The 17,696-nt window shown below is 48.6% G+C and overlaps 1 protein-coding gene across 3 annotated transcripts in view; it reads right to left on the reverse strand.

Moving 5' to 3' along the window:
- The window catches only part of MED26 (mediator complex subunit 26), a 44,926-nt gene extending 27,541 nt beyond the window's left edge, over positions 1-17,385 (reverse strand). Inside the window, exons 1-2 of one of the 3 annotated variants that reach the window (XM_045853561.1) lie at positions 17,047-17,385; positions 15,932-16,068 (exon numbers count right to left, since the gene is read on the reverse strand). Coding sequence is in view for 1 of the 3 variants with exons in the window: in XM_045853559.1 (XP_045709515.1) it covers positions 17,047-17,118 (72 nt within the window). In the remaining 2 variants the exon portion in view is untranslated. Of the gene's footprint in view, positions 1-15,931; positions 16,107-17,046 lie in introns of all 3 variants that reach the window. The other 2 variants (XM_045853560.1, XM_045853559.1) reach the window with 2 other exon arrangements.
- Between the last annotated feature and the right edge of the window lie 311 nt (positions 17,386-17,696).

A 17,696-nucleotide genomic window follows, 5' to 3' on the forward strand; every position in this document is an offset into this window, starting at 1 on the left:
GAACGGGCAGCAAAGGATCTGTAGCACAGTGGCCTCACCCCACTCTCAGAACAGCTAGCTCATCATGTACTCACAGGGGCTTTGAGCATGCCCCCCAAAATACTCAAACTAAGCGAAAATTTTAGCAGCCAGCTGCAAAGGCACTGATGGCATCTTGGACAAGATGCCTGTCGCCTACAGCCCAATCTCCAACACCAATACTTCTGCTCTCCTGCAGCTGCTGCACCCTACACACTAGGGCCCCTACTTGCCAGAGGTAGGGACTTCACCAAGGACTGCTGGAGCCAGTTCACACCAGCCCATGGGAGCTCAGGGTTAAACTTGAGAAATCTTTCTGTGACATCATGTTAGTGGCTTGAAATTAGCCTCAGTGGAAGCATTTAGACAATGGAAATTGACGAACACTACAAATCAGGGTTTGATTTATTGTCAGATTATTAGGCTTTATATAACCCAATACTTGTTTTTGTAAATAAAGGTCCCCTCTCCATTTTATATGTATTTTTATTGAGGTGAAATTCACATACTATAAAATTAATTATGTACTGGTAAATATATTATTGTTGTAACACAACCACCTCCATTCATATTGTCTCTGTATGCTTCTGTGCTATAAATTTAAGACAGAGTTGTGGCAGACACTGTATGGCTAAAAAATATTTACTATCTAACCCTTTACAGAAATAGTTTGCCAATCACTGGGGCTTAGATTTTAAGAAGGTGATGGAGAAAATGTTAATGCAGATGAAACTAACAGTGTGTCATGCCTGTAGCTGTTACATTAGGAATAGCATAATTGAGGAAATATTCTGTCAGTGTTTGAAAACTATTACCTGATTCAGCAAAGACTTCACTTAATTCACTAACACAAACAAAAGTATCAACTGATCTTCAAGTCAGACCTGCACTTGTAAATTGACTATAGACACAAAAGTTCAGCAACAATCAAGGGAAGCAGTCTGTGAGAAGCAACTGGCTACATGGAATTGACAACAGTGTCGTGTATATCATCTTTCATAAACCATATGCTATCCATCCTTTGTATCAGTAAAATTTATAAATGTATGTGTGTACGTATATGCACAATTTTTTCCTGGAAACATTTACTGAACGTGCACTGCACAAGAAATTAGAGTTCTTCATTATTTCAAAGTACTTAAAATAACATTTGAACGAAACTAGAATCCATTTGCCTTATTGTATTTCAGCATCACATAAAAATAGAAAGAGGGAAGAACCTGGATTGTAAATTAGTAAATGTTTACTAAAAAATGGTTCCAAGTTTTATCATCTCCACATGCAAACAGAATTTCTCCACAGTGATTACCAAAGCCAAGCAAAATCTAATCTAACATATAAAAGTTATGTTCATGGACACAGCACCCCTTTTACAAAGAATAAACAATATTTGGAAAGTCCACTTTATACTTCATTTTTCTTATAACTATACTGAAACATAACACTCCTGTCTTTCCCTCCAGTCCCACTCTACTTTCCCAGGGCACTGTCTAGATGCCATAATCTCCTATATGTGCCAGGACATGAAACAATCTGGAGTTAGGGTGACAGCAGGGAGTGGATGGGGCTCTTTACCATGGGTGGCCAGCAGAAGCCTGAAGGAGTCTGACAATCACAAATGTGAGGAGGGGGTCTGGACAGTCATGAGTGAGGGAAAGTATAAACTGAGATATGAAAGGGAAGAAAAGAAGGGCCCCAGCCACAGAGCATCTGTGGATCGTGACATAAGAAGTGGGGATGTCTACTCTAAGTACATACGGTCTTAAGTAACAGAGAAGTCTGATACTGGCTTGGAAGGGACAAGAGGAAAGTGTTCCAAGAGGAGATGACCAGGCTTAGACTGGAGCTAGAGGAAAGAGGATGAATAGAGAACTTACTTTTTGGCAGCAAACTACTATGACTTATAGAGCTGGTGGGCTGGACCCCAGTCCCCTGAGAGCATGAAGAATACGAGTCCACAACTGGTGGACTTGTCCTGGAGGAAAGCACTGTGCATCCCTGCTCTGAACCTCCCGGAAACACACAAAAGGAAATACTTCTCTCTTCTCCACTGGCTGTAGCACCGACGCCCCCTATCTGATTGCTCTCAATGGTTCTCAAGAGCTCTCAGGCTAAAGCAGCCTTCTTTCTTTCTTTCTTTCTTTCTTTCTTTCTTTCTTTCTTTCTTTCTTTCTTTCTTTTTTTAACTATTTAATTGAAAAGACAATGGACCACAGGAAAAATAAAACCCAAAACTGTTCTTACTGACCCAATATAACTGCTTTCCATTTTACCCATAGTTTTAGTTTTTGTGCCTTCCTAGTATGCTTGGCTGACAATAATGTTCCTTTTCTTTATCACAGCAAGGCTTGTCCATTTCTCTGCAGAGCCTCCAGATCGTTCTTCAAGGCTCTGTGCTGCCCCACTCTGCGGATGCACTGTGCTTCCTAGGTTTCTCTCATGCCTTTTAATTAATTACATTAGCAATGATCATCACATAAATATATCCATTAACATTGTTATTAATTTCTAAGAGTAAAATGAATAGATCAAAGGACATAAACGCGGCTATGCCTCTTTTTACATAAGTAGTTTCCAAAAGTGTTAAGTATGAAGTAGCTCCTGGGTCCTGCAGCAGGGTGGGATGGTGTGGGTTCAGGGGGTGGGGTGGGAGATAGGCCCAACCTTCATTACCTGTCAATGCCATTCTTCCCACGTGTTTAAGTACAAGGTGTATGTTCTGATTATTAATAACACCAACATTTCTCTGTCTGGGGATGTCTAAGATCCTGCAATTGTTAGTTCTGAGCATGTTCTGCATTCAGAAAGGATACTGCTTCCTAACGGCCACTTTGCACAGATTTATTTTGATCACCCTCATCTGCAACTGCAGTACAGAAAGGACTTGGAATAGTGCAGGGGAGTTCCAACCCAAGCCCCTCTCCCAAAGAAATGTGCCTCAATTTTGTTCCACAACTAATTTCTTCCTATTTCCCCCCTAGGGAGCTTTTAGAAATGTGTCAAGTTATGCAATGCTGTCTGGTAACTGCTCATTGTTCACACTCTCTCCAAGACAGGGAAGACTTATCTTTGAGAAAGAATGACATCTGTGAAAACCAAAGTTCAATTATCTATAAACTCCATGGATAAGGCCTTCCTACCCCCACGCCCAAAGAAGTGGGGAGACTGATATGTATTCAGTGCCTACTATGCACCCACAAATTTCCCTTCAGCATTATTTACCCTTTGTTAGGGTGGGGCTTGTCCTCATTTTATGGAAGAAGGCAAATTTGACAGATTGACAGTCAGTAATTGATGTGATCTGTTTAAGAACAAATACTTGAGCTATTTGAACAAATACTTGAGTGATCTGAACCCAGGTCTGAGTCAAACACTTGCATTTTAAATATTTTTCTTTTTTTACTTCCTTTCTGTCTGTCCATCAGTCTGTCTTTAACTGTATTCATCAACCAACAGTGGAGAAATGAGAAGGCTTTCTGCCTTGTAAGACCAGAATTGTGAATGGAGCTGACATGGCTTAGAGGCTCCCATGTCCAGAGACATAGGAGAAAGGGCTTTCTGGTCAGGGAAGAGTTGGGACCAGAGGGAGCTGGGAAGGGACAGGACCCCCATCCAGCATTCCCATGCCAACCCAGGTACAACCTCCTCCCCTACTTCCCATGTGGAAAAGACAACACAATCCAGAGCTCTCACCCAAACAAAGCACAAGTGATCTGAAGCCCTACAAGTGCACTGTCCAACTCAGGTGGACATTACAGTTAAATAGAAATTCAGAAGTCAGTTTCTTGAGTCTTACCAGCCACATGTTAGGTGCTCACTATCCACATGCAGCTCATGGATACCATACAGGACAGCACACACAGAGACCAGCTCCACTAGCATGTGGGGCTCTGGGAGGGAAAGAGCTCTGCAGAATTCTTGCATACCCCTCTCCTGTCTGCAGTGGGTATCATGTTGCCTCATGATAAAAACAAAGGATCTAAAGTCAGCTAACAAGCTATTTAACCTTGCTAGGCCCCAGACTTACTTTTCTATAAAAGGGGTAATACCTAACACAGAGTGAGCACAGTAAGAGTTGATGCCGTGGTCCCTGTTTGTTATAGCCCAAAGATAAAGTCCCTGCAGAAAGACAGCCCTCAAGGAGATGAAACCAGAAGACACTGAGCAGCTGATTTAAGTACAGCTGGTCAGTAGACTGAATGAGATCCAGGCTGAACTCCACCTACAGGACTATTAGCAATTGATAGCATTAAAATCCCCTTTCTGCTCCCCCCAGCTGCATGGCCTCGGGCAAGGACAATCTCCCCCACTTTTTCCCTTATCTGTAACAGAGGCAGAACCAGCTCTTTTATGGTCATCTTCATTGACTAAATAGAAGCTGGGTACTCTATCAGTCACCCAACATGCCCAGCCCCTCAGGAGGACACCACTAGATGATGGCACCAACGGCCCCTAATCACAGATAAAGAGAATGAGGCTCAGAGACAGATTCATCCCGAGGTGACTGCGTATCTGGGGTTCAGGATTCAGATCTCCCTCCTGGTGGGGTCCTGGCCCAGGCCTAGCCCAAGGGAGGGAGGAGGCTTGTGTGCTCCTGTGGGGCTGGCCCTGTGGGGTTCCCCCTGCAACTAAGAGTGGCTACGCAAGTGCTGCAACACCTATAGCTGCCCACCCTCCTTCCCTGGGTCCTGTCACCAGCGTTCGGAATCTCCAGACTTCCCAGAACTGAGCAACACACGACAGGTGTGGTGCCCAAGTGCTGACCATGCCACTATGGCTCTAAGAGAACCCACAAACCAGAGGAGGACCCCCAAGGGCTGAGGTCTGGAGAAAGCCAAGCAGCCATCACAGGAGGTGGCAGGCATCCTCCAGGGGAACCAGCCACCTCAATACTCATGAGCTGAGCAGCTGCCCTGCCCAAGCCCACCAAACCTGAACTCTTATCCAAACCCACTTCAGTGCTCATGTGTAGCTTGAAATCAGAGAAGAACTACGTCGGTTTGTAAACTGGTTTCTGGCTCTAATAGAATGAAGAGGCTCTCTAAGCACCAGCAGGAAAAGACCAAGTGGAGCAGGGAACACAGGCATGTCAGACAGGTTAAAGGTACTGTGGGAAAGGTAGAACCAAGATGCCAGAACAGCCAAAAGACAGTGCTCCTGGGGCAGCTGACAGAGGCTTTGCTGGGGGAGGCACCCTTGGCCTGGAACCTGGAGGCAAGGAGGGAGGGTGGGCCATCCTGACAGGAAGTGTACCAGTGGGTCAGAACTGACTGATGAGCAGCTGAGCACAGCTAGGGGGAGAGGGTGAAGGGGACAGCGGAGCCAAAGGCTGTGTCATAATGTGCTCTGCTAATTCTCTCTACACTTTCTTGGTTGCAAGTGACAGGAAAGCCAGCTCAAATGGGCTTCACCAAGAAAAGAAGCTGCTGGCTCACCTAGTTCTTTGGGCAATTTAGTACTCTGTACCCATCTGGGCTGGTCTCACTACTGAGCAAACTGTCTCCAAGCAGCAGAACCCAACAGTGACCTACTCACATCCTCTCCCATTTGAGTCTCCCCAACTATCCCAGCAGAGTGCTAAAATTTTCATGGGCTCTGATTGGTCATGGGCTCATCCCTAGTAACTAATCATCCACTGGACATAGACCAGAGAGAGGGCAGGTCAGGAAGGAAATGTAAGCTGGGTGCACCAAGCCTGTGAACTGTTACCTGCTGCACAGATCAGCACCCAGGACAAGTCAGGCCCAGGGCCACAGCCTCCCTAAGGATGATATGTAACCCTCCTGAGAACACTAAGGCCACAAACCTAGTCTCATCCAAAGCTGCATGGTGAACAGCAGAGTCAAGCCCGAAGCTCAGTTCTACCCAATGACTAAACCCATGTTGTTGTTGTTTTTTTAATCCTCACCTGAGGATATGTTAAGAATATTTTTTTAGAGAGAGGGAGTGGGGTCAAGGAGGAGACAAGGAGAGGGAGAGGAATAGATAAATAGGTATTGATGTGAAAGAGAAACATCGATCAGCTGCCTTCCTTTGTGCAACACAATCAGGGATTGAACCAGCAACCTAGGTATATTCCCCGACCAGGAATTGAACCCTCAACCTTTTGGTGTACAAGATGGCAAAGCCCAAGTTTTCCACCCAGAGAAAGGAGGACTGTCTTCTCCACTGTATAATACCCAAAGAACTCAAACTTTATCTAGTCAACCACATGGTCCCAACAGAGGGAACAAAACACACCAGTCTGTATGTTTAGGCGACATGGAGGGGAGAGCAGGAGACAGGACTGGCTGGTAAGTGGCTGCATTAGACCTCCCTGGAAGCCCCATTTGCAGGAAGAGACTCACCATGCAAGGGGAACTCCAGAGTGGCTCTGAGGTAGTCAGAAGAGCCATGGCATGAACAACTGACGGAGTGCAGCATGCCAAGGGCAGGAGGGAAGAAGATGCATCAACTTTGGAACAGACTGCTTACACGTCCAGGACAGCAGTCAGCTGGGAGCAAGGGTCTAGGTGCTGCTGGCAGCCATGGCTCTGAGAGCACCAGGAGGAAGTCTTAAGAGCCATATAGGGGACAAGCAGTGGGGACCAGGGTGAAGCCAAAATGCTCAAGGGTGAAGAGGTACTGTGGGCAAGGGATTTGGAGAGACCAAAAAGGCCAAACATGGCAAGTTGCAGGGGTGCCATGGGATGGCAGGCACTCCTCAGTGTTAGGCCTCAGGCCTCATTCATTTCATCAAAGCACCTTCAGCAGAGACTGTGCAGCGAGCAATAAGGATGACACAGTGACCCAGGAAGACAGCCTGGAGTGACAAACACAGCACATTCATGTGCCCAAGACTGGCTCATCTTATAAAGCAAATGCCACTTGCTATTTCCCAATTTGTAGGAGCCCATCGCTGACCAGATAAAAAACCATGTCTACTTTATTCCTAACAGGAGTGTCATTTCCAGGGCACAAGCAGGTGCCCACTCCCGTAACTGTGAGCAGGGCTGACAAGTTCACCAGAAACCCTAAGACAGCCTGACCCCCAACCCCAGACTAGTGTCCTCAACGTTTCTGTCCTGCCACATGGGGAGGGCTACAGCAGATGGGGGCACCTATTGTTTTTGTCTGCACAACAGACCCTGCTTCTGTTTGTAAGCTCCTCCCTGACTTCCTGTGAGCACTACTGCCACTTTCATACAAGGCTCTGTTCACCCTACCCCTCAGGTCACCCACATCAATTCTTCAGTTTTCAAACTGGAAGCAAGTAAGTGAGTGACTCCCTTCTTCTTCAGTGGCCTAGCCTTCAAGAGATCAAACAGAGGAGCATTTCCCACATCACAAACAGACAGGCACAGAAGGACAAAAACCAGAAATATAGTTTCCCTCTCAGCTCTCCTACCCCAATTTCAATGCCAATGGCACTTTGACCCAACTATGAGAGGAGGGGAAAGGTTACAAGCAAAGGTACAATGAGCTCACATAACACATTAGTGAGGTATGTGTGTGTGTGGGGGGGGGGGGGGATGATGCTTCTTTAGTAAGAAGTTAGGCTCCTAAACTCAAAGGCAGCACTGGCTATTGACCAACCTTCAAAGTCAGATACACTCCTCTAAAATAGAAGTGAAAGTGAAATATTCACTCATGAACCCTTTTCCCCAATCTTGCCTGAAACTTAACAAGTGGTCCACTTCTACCACCACCAGGCTGTCAGCAGCAGCGAAGCCCGAGCAGACATCACCAGCTTCAGGGTGCTTTCGGACAGCCAGGTGGGAAAAATGGAGAAGACCATGAAAATCACCTGACCTTACCCCTCTTAGTTACCTAAGAGGAAGAAGCCAGGCCAGGATATGGTTACCCAGGTTAACCGGGGGAGGGGACAGACAAGAGGAAATGGGTAGGACATTCAGAACAGAGCAGACCTATCAGACCCCAGCCAAGGCCTGTCAATGTCTCTGAGCCCAGAGGACCTAAGTCTCTAGAGCACAGCTCTTGCCTGGGTCGCAGGCACTGCCTTCTCATGGCTATGGGAGGCCTGGGTGGTCTAGACCACCGGGAACATACCACCTCCTTTGGACAGGACTGGGCCAGGCAGTTACTGCAGCACCAGGACAGTCCATGGGGACAGGAGAACAAGCAGCACTGTGGCAGACTCTCCTGGATTCCTGAGTGCTACTCAGCCCATGATGAGAATCAGAAGCTGCAACCCAAACCTGTGCAAACACAAGGTAACAAATAGCAAGGTGCCCAAGTGTGAGTGACTACAGGCAAGTCAGAGTGTATGTGTTCAACCAGAAGTAACAGGTTACTCAAAACCCAGTGCTGTAACCTCACACCACCCATACCACCCCATCGATTACTCTGGACCTCACATTTCAGTTATGCCCATTTTACCATCTGGACCCAAGTCTCCCAGCCCCAACACTTCACCCAACTAATTTGATGGTGCTTTCACACTGAAGAGATGATTAAACAAGCATGCATCCAGTGGACGTTGCCAGCTTGCTCCCTGCGCCCTACTACCCCATTCATCTACAAAGGCCCCTATGTCTCCTGAGGCAACCCCACCAACATAGCCTGCAAATTCCAGCAAAGCCTGAAGGCAGCAGGAAATGTCTGCTGTGGTTTCTGAGAACGAATCACTTGCTCTTTCTCCCCTTGGATGATGTTCCACAAAGGTGAATCCTGAGCTGCAAAGGCTGGAGGGAAGACACCACACTGTGTGAAGATACCACACTGAGTGACACGAGCCAATCAGCTCCTCTACTTTCAAGGTCTTGTCACGAGCACAGGGCTACCCTCTGTCTGTGGGAGATCTGCCAACAAAATTAGTAAAGGAAGTAGAGGACAGGTGCTCTACCAGCAACTATCTAACCAAATGCTGGAGGCAAACAGTGTCAAACAATCAGCAGAAAGGGTGAACTGTTCCTGTAGCACATACCTACATATCAGTGTCACTCACTCCCACAGACAGTGTGAAAAAGCCAGCTTGCCAACTGCATGCCCAGCACAGATGCAAGATGAACTGGGGAGGTAAAGTTCGAAGTGGCTTCTAGGAGGGCTGGCCTTAAGAGGCAGGCAGTTAGCTAGCTACCTGGGGATCACCCAGGGAGGGAGAGGATGTGGCCACAACCCCACCTCCCAACCTGGGTTAGGCCAGAGACCTGATGGCAAAAGGGGTCAAGAGAGCTAAGTTGGGATGGAGGAGGGAGTACCAAAATAAACCACTAAAGGGACGAGAAGAACCCAGCCCCCAGTGTATGCAGGCAGAGCTGTGGTCAGCTTGGTAGGTCAGGCTGCTGCCCAGAGAGTCAAGTGTGACCAGGGGTGTGGGTCAGGGATAGAGCTGAAGATGCCAGCAGGACAGTGGGGCCACCTACTGGGCCCTCAGTGCGAGCCACAGTCACACACACCTGAGTCCACCACTAACTCACCTGACTGCTGATAACCGCACCACAAAATCAAGGCCAGCCCCTATAACACCACTCTGTTCACACAGATGAGTGACCAGGGTCTCCGCAGTAGTAATGAGGCTAACCCATCACAGTTGTGTCCTGGAGAAAGCATCATCTATTTTCTGACCCTGATGAATGAAACCCAGTGGACAGGAATGTCCAGTAAGGGTCCAGTTTGTCACATGACCAAAAAAGGCCAAAATGTCCCGAGGTGGCATTTGAACAGTATCTCCTGGAAATCTTGCAGGCAGGGAGATCTAAAATCATGAGCCATCTTTTCTGTCAGGAGTAAAAATGCCAGCCAAGAAACAAAAAGGAAAAAATCACCTCATACCTTTTCTTCAACCTGTTCAAGGGAAGCACAAAGCATTTCCTCCCAGCCCAAATAAAAATGTCCACGGAAGACTCCTGCATAAGGACCCAAATCCTGCCTGGTACCCACTGCGCTGTCACAGACGTGGGAGGCCACGGCAGGTGGGTTCCAATCCAGCGCAATCCCTTCTAGCAGTGTGCCTGGCGGGCGTCAGTTTCCACACTGGCACGGGGCCTGCCTCACTGGGTTGCTGTATTGATTAAGTTTTGAACATGCAAGAAATGCTGACAGTATAGCACCTAATACTGGCTCAGCGTTGATGGGCAATTCCCAAGATCAGTCCTTTCCACAGAAAAATCAACAAGCATATGAGCACCCAGTTGCTACAGAAGTTCTAGATACACAGGGAGGAACACACGGCCCACTACTACCAGGGAGTTTGCAGTTCAAGGACAACTCCATCAACAACAAGACCTGTTATCAGCAGGAATGCGGTGCCTGAGGGAATGCCTTAGATTACAGAAGGAAAGCTTTCTGGAAAAGGGATGGCAGTGTTGTGTGTGTGTAGGGGGAGGGGGGCACAGCAGAGACAAACAGGTGGTACAGGGTTCCGACCCTAAGTGTCATACACAGACAAGTAAGGTCAGCTTGCAGATTTAAGTAGATGCTGTTTGGATGACAAGATATAACTTCATAATTCAAAGCATGACTAGATTAGCTTCTGTCCTTGAATTTTCTCAAAGTACACCTGTCATTATGTGGGAGTTCCTGAATGTTTCTGATCATAAAAATGGATCCTGATAGACAAAAGGTTAGGAGCAGCTAGGCTAGAAGATTTTAAAGGGGAAAAGGCTGTAGGAACTGGGCAAGGAATAGAAATATAAAACTTCACACTTAAAAACACTTGGTGTTTGTGAGGTTAAACCTCAGAAGATGTACTGCAGTCCAACTTTCTTGCTGGGCACTGCTTGTGTGGGGTGGGAGACTGCTGTCGTCAAGCCTGCTGGCTTCTGAACCAATCAGCACCGGGTTTAGGCCTCGAGCTTCCAACAGCCTCCTCTGCAACAATGGACAAATCCCCTCTAAAGTGAAGTTCAGAGAAGCAACTAGGATGTGAAGCTCTCCACAATGTCCTGAGCCACAGTAAGTGCTCAGTAAACGGCAGCTGTTCACTTTCTAGCCTCCAATGGATGAAGACAGGAAACTTGACTACAATGTTAGGAACATTCCAAAGCTCTGAACCCCATCTGCCTGGTAGTAGCACTCCACCTGACATGACCCATCTCCTTCTTAGTGGGCACCACATGCAGGCACAGAACCTCACAGATTAGGAGTCTGAGTCCCGACAAAGAGCCTGGGTGTGCCTGCACCCCAACCTGGCACAGTGATCCCAGACTGTCTCCAGTCAGCTGCAGCAATACTCAAGAGCTTCCCAAAATGCAGCAAGGCCTCCCTCCCAGCAACTCCTGCCACCCCCTACTGGAAAACCACACACAACAAACCTAACACTTGTGTATGACAGCACTTCACATACCTGAAACCAGCCCCCAGGCCCTTCCTAGAACCTGATCCCTGCCCCATTCCCATCCCACTGCTGAGGGGGCCAACTACTCAAACCTTGCCAGCTATTACTCCAAACTTTCTGATCCCCTGGGATCAGGGACAAACCAAGACCTGACTTCCTGCACCTGTAAAACTTTTTATTACGAAAAGTCAAATGATGAAGTACTCTAGAAAGCCATTTCTCGTGCTCTTAAGAATTCTGAACAATCTCTGAATAAGATGCATGAAGAACTGTTCCGCTTGCACCTAAGAGCTACATAGCCTTGTAAGGCTGCCTTGACCCCAGACCCCCACCCCCCCGCCCAAACAGTCCATGTGCACAGTCTATGCCTGCCCTCCTCCCTACAAGGGAAGCTCTGGGTCCCTGGAAGGTAAGGGGCAAGCATGTCCAGGTCTGCACCCTTCACATCCAGAACATAAGCACTGAGCTGGAAATGTTTATTCAACTGCTGAACCACCATGTCCAGTTTTACCATATTTGTCCTTAAACAGTGTGTATCAATTGGTGATTGAGATGTAAGTATATTGCCTCCCAAGACCTGGAACTTGTTTAGAGAGTAATTTTAAATGTGGCATGCAGAATACTGATAGGCCTTCTTTATGCAGGAAAAGCTCCCCAGTTCATGAAACTCCTATGTCAATTCTTGCTACATTCTACACGTGTGCCTCCAGAGTGAAAAGGAGCTGTTTCAGAAGGAGGTTCTGAGTGCAGGAAATCTGAGGCTGGACTGAAAATGCAATGTCTACACTGCCACCCACTGAACCACAATCGCAGTCACCCATTATGACAACTAGCTGCCCCAAGAGGCCCACGTGGACTCAGGACAGCCCACCACCAAGAATAAAGAGAAAAGGCACAACTTCTATTGACAGAGACAAAGCCCCAGCTCCCAGAAAACAATTTACAGCTGGGGGTTGAACGGGAGCCGGGAGACCCACCCACTGAACTTCAGTCACCTAGAGATAGGCTGGGGCCTGGTTCTGGTTAATCTGGAACTCCATCTCAAAAGATGCCCACACAGACACCAAAATCAAGCCACACAGGCGAGCCTGCTCCCCTCCTACACCTGAATCCGAGTTTGGAATCCTTAAGGTATATATTTTGTCACACACAGCTGCATCTTGAGCCCAAGAGCCCAGGTGACCGTGAGGCCTTTTAAAATTGTACCAGGACAAAAACCCCTTCCCACAGGCTGATCCCGGACTGTCCTCCAGTCAGGAAAATCCACTCTGAGGAAAGCCACCTCTAAAGACCAACCAGGGACCTCCATGAAGATGGAATATAAAGTCCACCTTCTTCTGAGGGAGGGAGAGTCACAAAGGCACACACCTGCTTCACGACAGACACTTGTTACGTGCCTCTTTCTCACAGTCATAAATGCCATACTGCTCTCCTCATTGGCCTGACTACAGTATGAAGAGCAAAGACAGGAAAGTCACTGAATTTGGGAAGTTTAGGTTAACATAAAAACTGCTGTAATCTGGAAGCAGAAAACAAAGCTAGAACAAGACTCACGAAAATTCCATGACAGCTGGCAGTTGCCACACCACAGTGTGGTCTAGCCCAGGATTCTGTCCCTGATAGAAACCTTAAGATGCTGCCAGGGCAGGCCACCTAATATCACCCTGTTTGTTGGATCTGTCACAGGCAAATCTAACCCAGCTGGGAGTCACATATAAACCTGTGTGGGAGAGAAGAGGCTCCCACATCTTCTCTTACTAGTTCAAGGATGCTGTCTTCTTGGGCCTCTTCAGAAGCCATCTCACCAACTTTGAGAGCAGTGCAGTGGCATTTAGAGTTGGAAGCATGTCACTTAATAACTTGGGGCAAGGTCCTAATATTGGGGCGGTCACCTCACATGAAGTCAGGAAGAAACGAAAGCATCTTGTCCTCTCCTGGACACAGGACACACTAAGCAGCACATACGGTCACTGCAGAAAGGGGAGACTCCTCGCTCCGACTGCCTCCCTCACAGGGCTTGTGAAGGGAAGCAAGAGACACTATTAAAGTGCTATGCAAAGTCATGTGAAGTGTGCAAATCTTTGTTATTTTAGTAAGATATCACACATGCACATTGCATCAAAAGAAAAAACTTCTAAAACAATTCACGTCAGCCTCAGTTGCCCTGTCCATACCCTGAACCATGGATTGAGAAGGAGCTTTATGGGGCTTGTACTCCAGAGTCCCCAGTTCTACTTTGCAGGTAAGGAACCTGAAGCCCGGGGAACCTAAGTAGCACTTTAACTTTCAAATTCCTAGGTGGGAAAATTATTCTTCTTACATGTCTCTCTGCAGAGGCCCCTTGGTCATCTCTTCTTGGCACCTGATGTCTGCAGAATTGTAAGGAAGAAAGTCATGCCTGAACTTTCCTGCTGGAAAGCCTGACCTCTGGGAGGCATTTACAGTGGTGTCCAGGGCGAGTTCAAGTCCCTCTTCCCCACAGTGTCTTCTCTGGCCTCTCCCTGCTCTGAATACAGGAATGCTCACCTGCTTTGGTCAAGGCCTGCCTTGTGCTGTTATTCAGCTTATCACAGAGCTGCAGTACACACTCCACCATCTCAGTCAGACCTTTTCTCAGATGCCAGATGAACATTCATGTTCCTTATGGTTCTACAGAGGTCCACATCAGACTATTCCATGACTGAATCCCCAGGCTGTAACAGTCACAAGGGCTTTTTTGTAAAAGACGACTCCAACGTAAGTCCTCAGTCATAGGTCCAAGTAGGATTCTAGGGGTCAGTCAGTTTACCCCGTGCTTACAAGGTACACCTAATGCTTCTGCTCTAGAGAGAAAAGATAAATGAACCGTGCTCACGAAGCCTGCCTTCTGATCAGAAAGACAAAGCTTGAACTTTCAAGAAACAATGAGCATCCCATACAATCGGAACCTAATCACCTGCTGAGGAGACTGTGCTGGGGTAGACTGACTCTGATTTCTGAGTGGGAGAAGACACCGCCCTCAATTTTATCCATAATGAAGATTAAGCTGGGACAAATGTCCACACTGTACATCAGAGAGACTGTCAACACTCTGGACTGACACACCATGAGAAGAGTACAGCCTCGACTGTTCTAGAAAACTGTTAGTAGCTTTCTGAAAAGGAGTGTAGAGGATTTACTTCAGTATTGAGTTGGTAGAAATTATTAACTCAGAGACTGCTGCTATAGAAATTCAAATACCCCAGAGGCTAGAATTTAGAGCAAAGTAGTAAATTTCCTCATAAGAACTCCTTTGTCAGTAAATGTTACATCCCCAACTTTTCAGATCCTTGTGGATATTAGGTCGGCTCCCTGACATTGATTTTTTTAAGCAAAAGCTGTTTGTTATCCATAACTGCATGCCTATAAAGATAAGCATTACATGACACAATTCTGTGTGGCTTCTCTCAGAAGAGGTTTAATTTTAGTGTTGGCTCTTCAACTCTGTCCCCATTTTTTTTCCAAGAGTATTTTAAATATGTGTCAACTAACTATCCAGAAGTGGAATTCATACCTGAGCAAGGCAGAGAAGAGCAGCCGTGTGGCAGCAGTGCCTTGTTGAAGCCACCTCATTCTCACCTGGGCCCCTGTCAACAGAGAACAACTACAACCCAACCGTATTGTTGCACGTTTCTCCATCGGCAACCTATTCTGCCATGGCTGAGTTTCTTTACGTGGTTTGCTCCAAGCCCTGCTCCAGTCAAATGGTTACTAACGATGTTCATGAACACTAACAATGGTAGTAGCATTTAAAGAAGGCATTTTTCTCATCGCTCATATTCAAAGAGACAACTTCCCAATTCCATTCATAACTTATGTTACTAGGGCTGTTTGCACTCCTATCACTAGAGTCCCCCAAACTAAGCCACGTGAAATATGAATTGTATGTCACATAACACAGCCATTGCCTCATATGGATGTTATGTTCCTGCATGCACCAAGATACATGAAGCTGAGATTTGTTCCTTTCTCCAGCTTCTGGCTAGCCCCTCTTCCTCCCCTACTCCTACGAACCCATCTCGATTAGACCTGTACACACACTAGAACCCCTGAGGTCACTGTCCCACCTAATCTAAAAAATTATGACCACCCACCAAAGCACCTTCTGATCCCAAAACTCGCCTGAGTGGCATTATGGATCAATGCTAACCTCTCAGCCACTCTCGGATTCTCCTGAAGGCAAACACGCACATGGCATTCAAGAAACTGCACTCAGACCTCACAAAAGATGCCAAAGTCATCAAGACTCACATTTTTCGTGTCACTCGCTTTATTCTCTAACATTTCAGGCTTGAAAATTGTGGCAGCACCAGTTACTGCAAAAATTCTGGAAGGTTTTATATAGCTTGTGCCTACTCCACCCCCAAAATCCTAACAAAAATGTATACAACATTTGTTAAAGGAAATTTATACCAAGTCAATCTTAATGGGGCCTGAGGACCAGGAATAAGAGAATTACCTATGATGAAGATCAAAGCACATCATAGCTCCTCAATTTCTACCAAAACTGTACAATCCAACATGAATTTTCTTTTAAAAGGCTAAATCTCACTAAGAGTAGTCAAGCTCACATAAAGGAAAAGCAAAAGTCCCAACAGTGACAGAAACCCGAGTTACCTGGCCAAGCCCAAGTTGGTATTTTCTTCTATCCCCATCATGTTAAAAAGTGATCGCAATGGCCACTTCCTGGTCTCTCAGCAAATGCAGGGCTCACTTCATACCTGGATACCATCTTCCCATTGCTCAACCTGCTCCTGCCACAGGGGAAAATGACCCCTATCGCCAACAACCCCTTGGAGAACATGTGAAAACAGGATGAGTCTTCCCCTAGACACACGGAGGGGGCAGGGAAAATCCCTAGGCAAACAGTAGCCTCGGTGGAGGAACATCTGAGAAAGCAACACCCGGGGGTTAACCCTGACCTTCTAGGTCACAAACCACCAGGCTGGGACCCCCAGGTACGGAAAAAGTGCAGCGGAAACAGGGTTCTTGGGGGAAAGAGATAAAAAAGAATCATCTCTAATTCCCTACCAAAAACCAGGACTCTGGCCTGGTCAGAGACGCAATGGGCAGCTGAGCCCAGAAAGGAAACATGAAGGATCCCACCTTTCCCAATATCATTTTCCGTCGGCAGTGACCCCAAAAGGGATCCGGCGAAGGCATGTCCACTCGCAAAACCCAGGGGCCTCTCCAGGCGCCCTGGGTTCCCGTCTAGGGTCAAAGAGGGCCGGGGGTTTCCTTCCGAAGCCAAGGTGCTTCCAGCCAGGAGAAGGAAGGAGGACTTCCCTGATCACCCAGAAGGCTGAGACACGGGTGACACACGGGCTCCCCGAATTCTACCCCGGACACCAGTTGCTCTCAGCCTTTTTTCGTCCCCTCCCTCCGGCCCCCGCCGGGAGGGCTTCCCGGGGGTCTCCGGTCTCTGGGGAAGGGAAAGGCGGGTAAGCTCCGTCAGAAACAGTGAGGGTCGTAGAGCTAGAGCGGGAGGGGAGGCAAAGCTCTGTCCTCAGATCCGTCTGCTCCCTCCGACCAGGCCGCACGGAAGCCTCGGCCTCACGTACCAAGCGCCCCCGGCCCGGGCCAGGGGAGCGAGAGGCTGAGATGGCAGCGGCCCTCGTGGGAAGGTGGGCCTCGGACGGGTCCCCTGGAGCCCGTAGGTTGAGGGATACTGGGGAGGGGGAGGGTCACGGGCCCACGAGGCCTCGGTCCTGGCCTGCGCGGCGAGTACTTACGTTGCTCTGGGGGTCGATGGCCTGCAGCAGCCGGTCCCTGATCTGCTGCGGAGACGCCGGAGCCGCTGTCATTGCCTGGGCGAGGCGGGGGGGAGCGGCCGGGCCAGCGGGCGGGCGGGCTGAGGCTGGGGACGGGGGTCACTCACTCGCCGGCCTCCGAGAGCGGAGCCTCATGTTCCCTGCGGCGCCGGGAGAGGTGGGGGCGCGCGGGGCGGCGGAGAGGGGAGCCGGAGCCGGGGCTCAGGCCCGGGCCGCCGCCGCCACCGCAGGAGGAGGAGGAGCTGCCGGAGCGCTGCCGCCGCTGCCGCCGCCTCGAGAACCAAACTCCAGTGAGCTGCCCCCGCGCGGAGCACTCTGGGTAACCCGCGCCGCACGCAGCGTCGGCGCCACGCTGAGGAGGTTGGGAGATGGGGCGGGCAGAGACGCCAGACCTGGGCGGGGCCACTCGAGGGCCCGCCCCGCCCCTGAACGCCTGCGCACGCAGGCGCACCGCCACCGCCGGCCCAGCCCCACCCCCCCGGCCTGGAGAGCCGTTGGGAGGCGGTTGGGCGGGGTAACGGCTGCCTCCTAGAGGCACTGCCCCCGCCCGTGTCTAAGGTGGAGGTTCCCGACGGAAACGCGGGGTAAGCGCGGAGTCCTTGAACACAACG

Source organism: Phyllostomus hastatus, unplaced genomic scaffold (assembly GCF_019186645.2).
Source record: "Phyllostomus hastatus isolate PE091 unplaced genomic scaffold, TTU_PhHast_1.1 phas_contig_98, whole genome shotgun sequence".
NCBI lineage: Eukaryota > Metazoa > Chordata > Mammalia > Chiroptera > Phyllostomidae > Phyllostomus > Phyllostomus hastatus.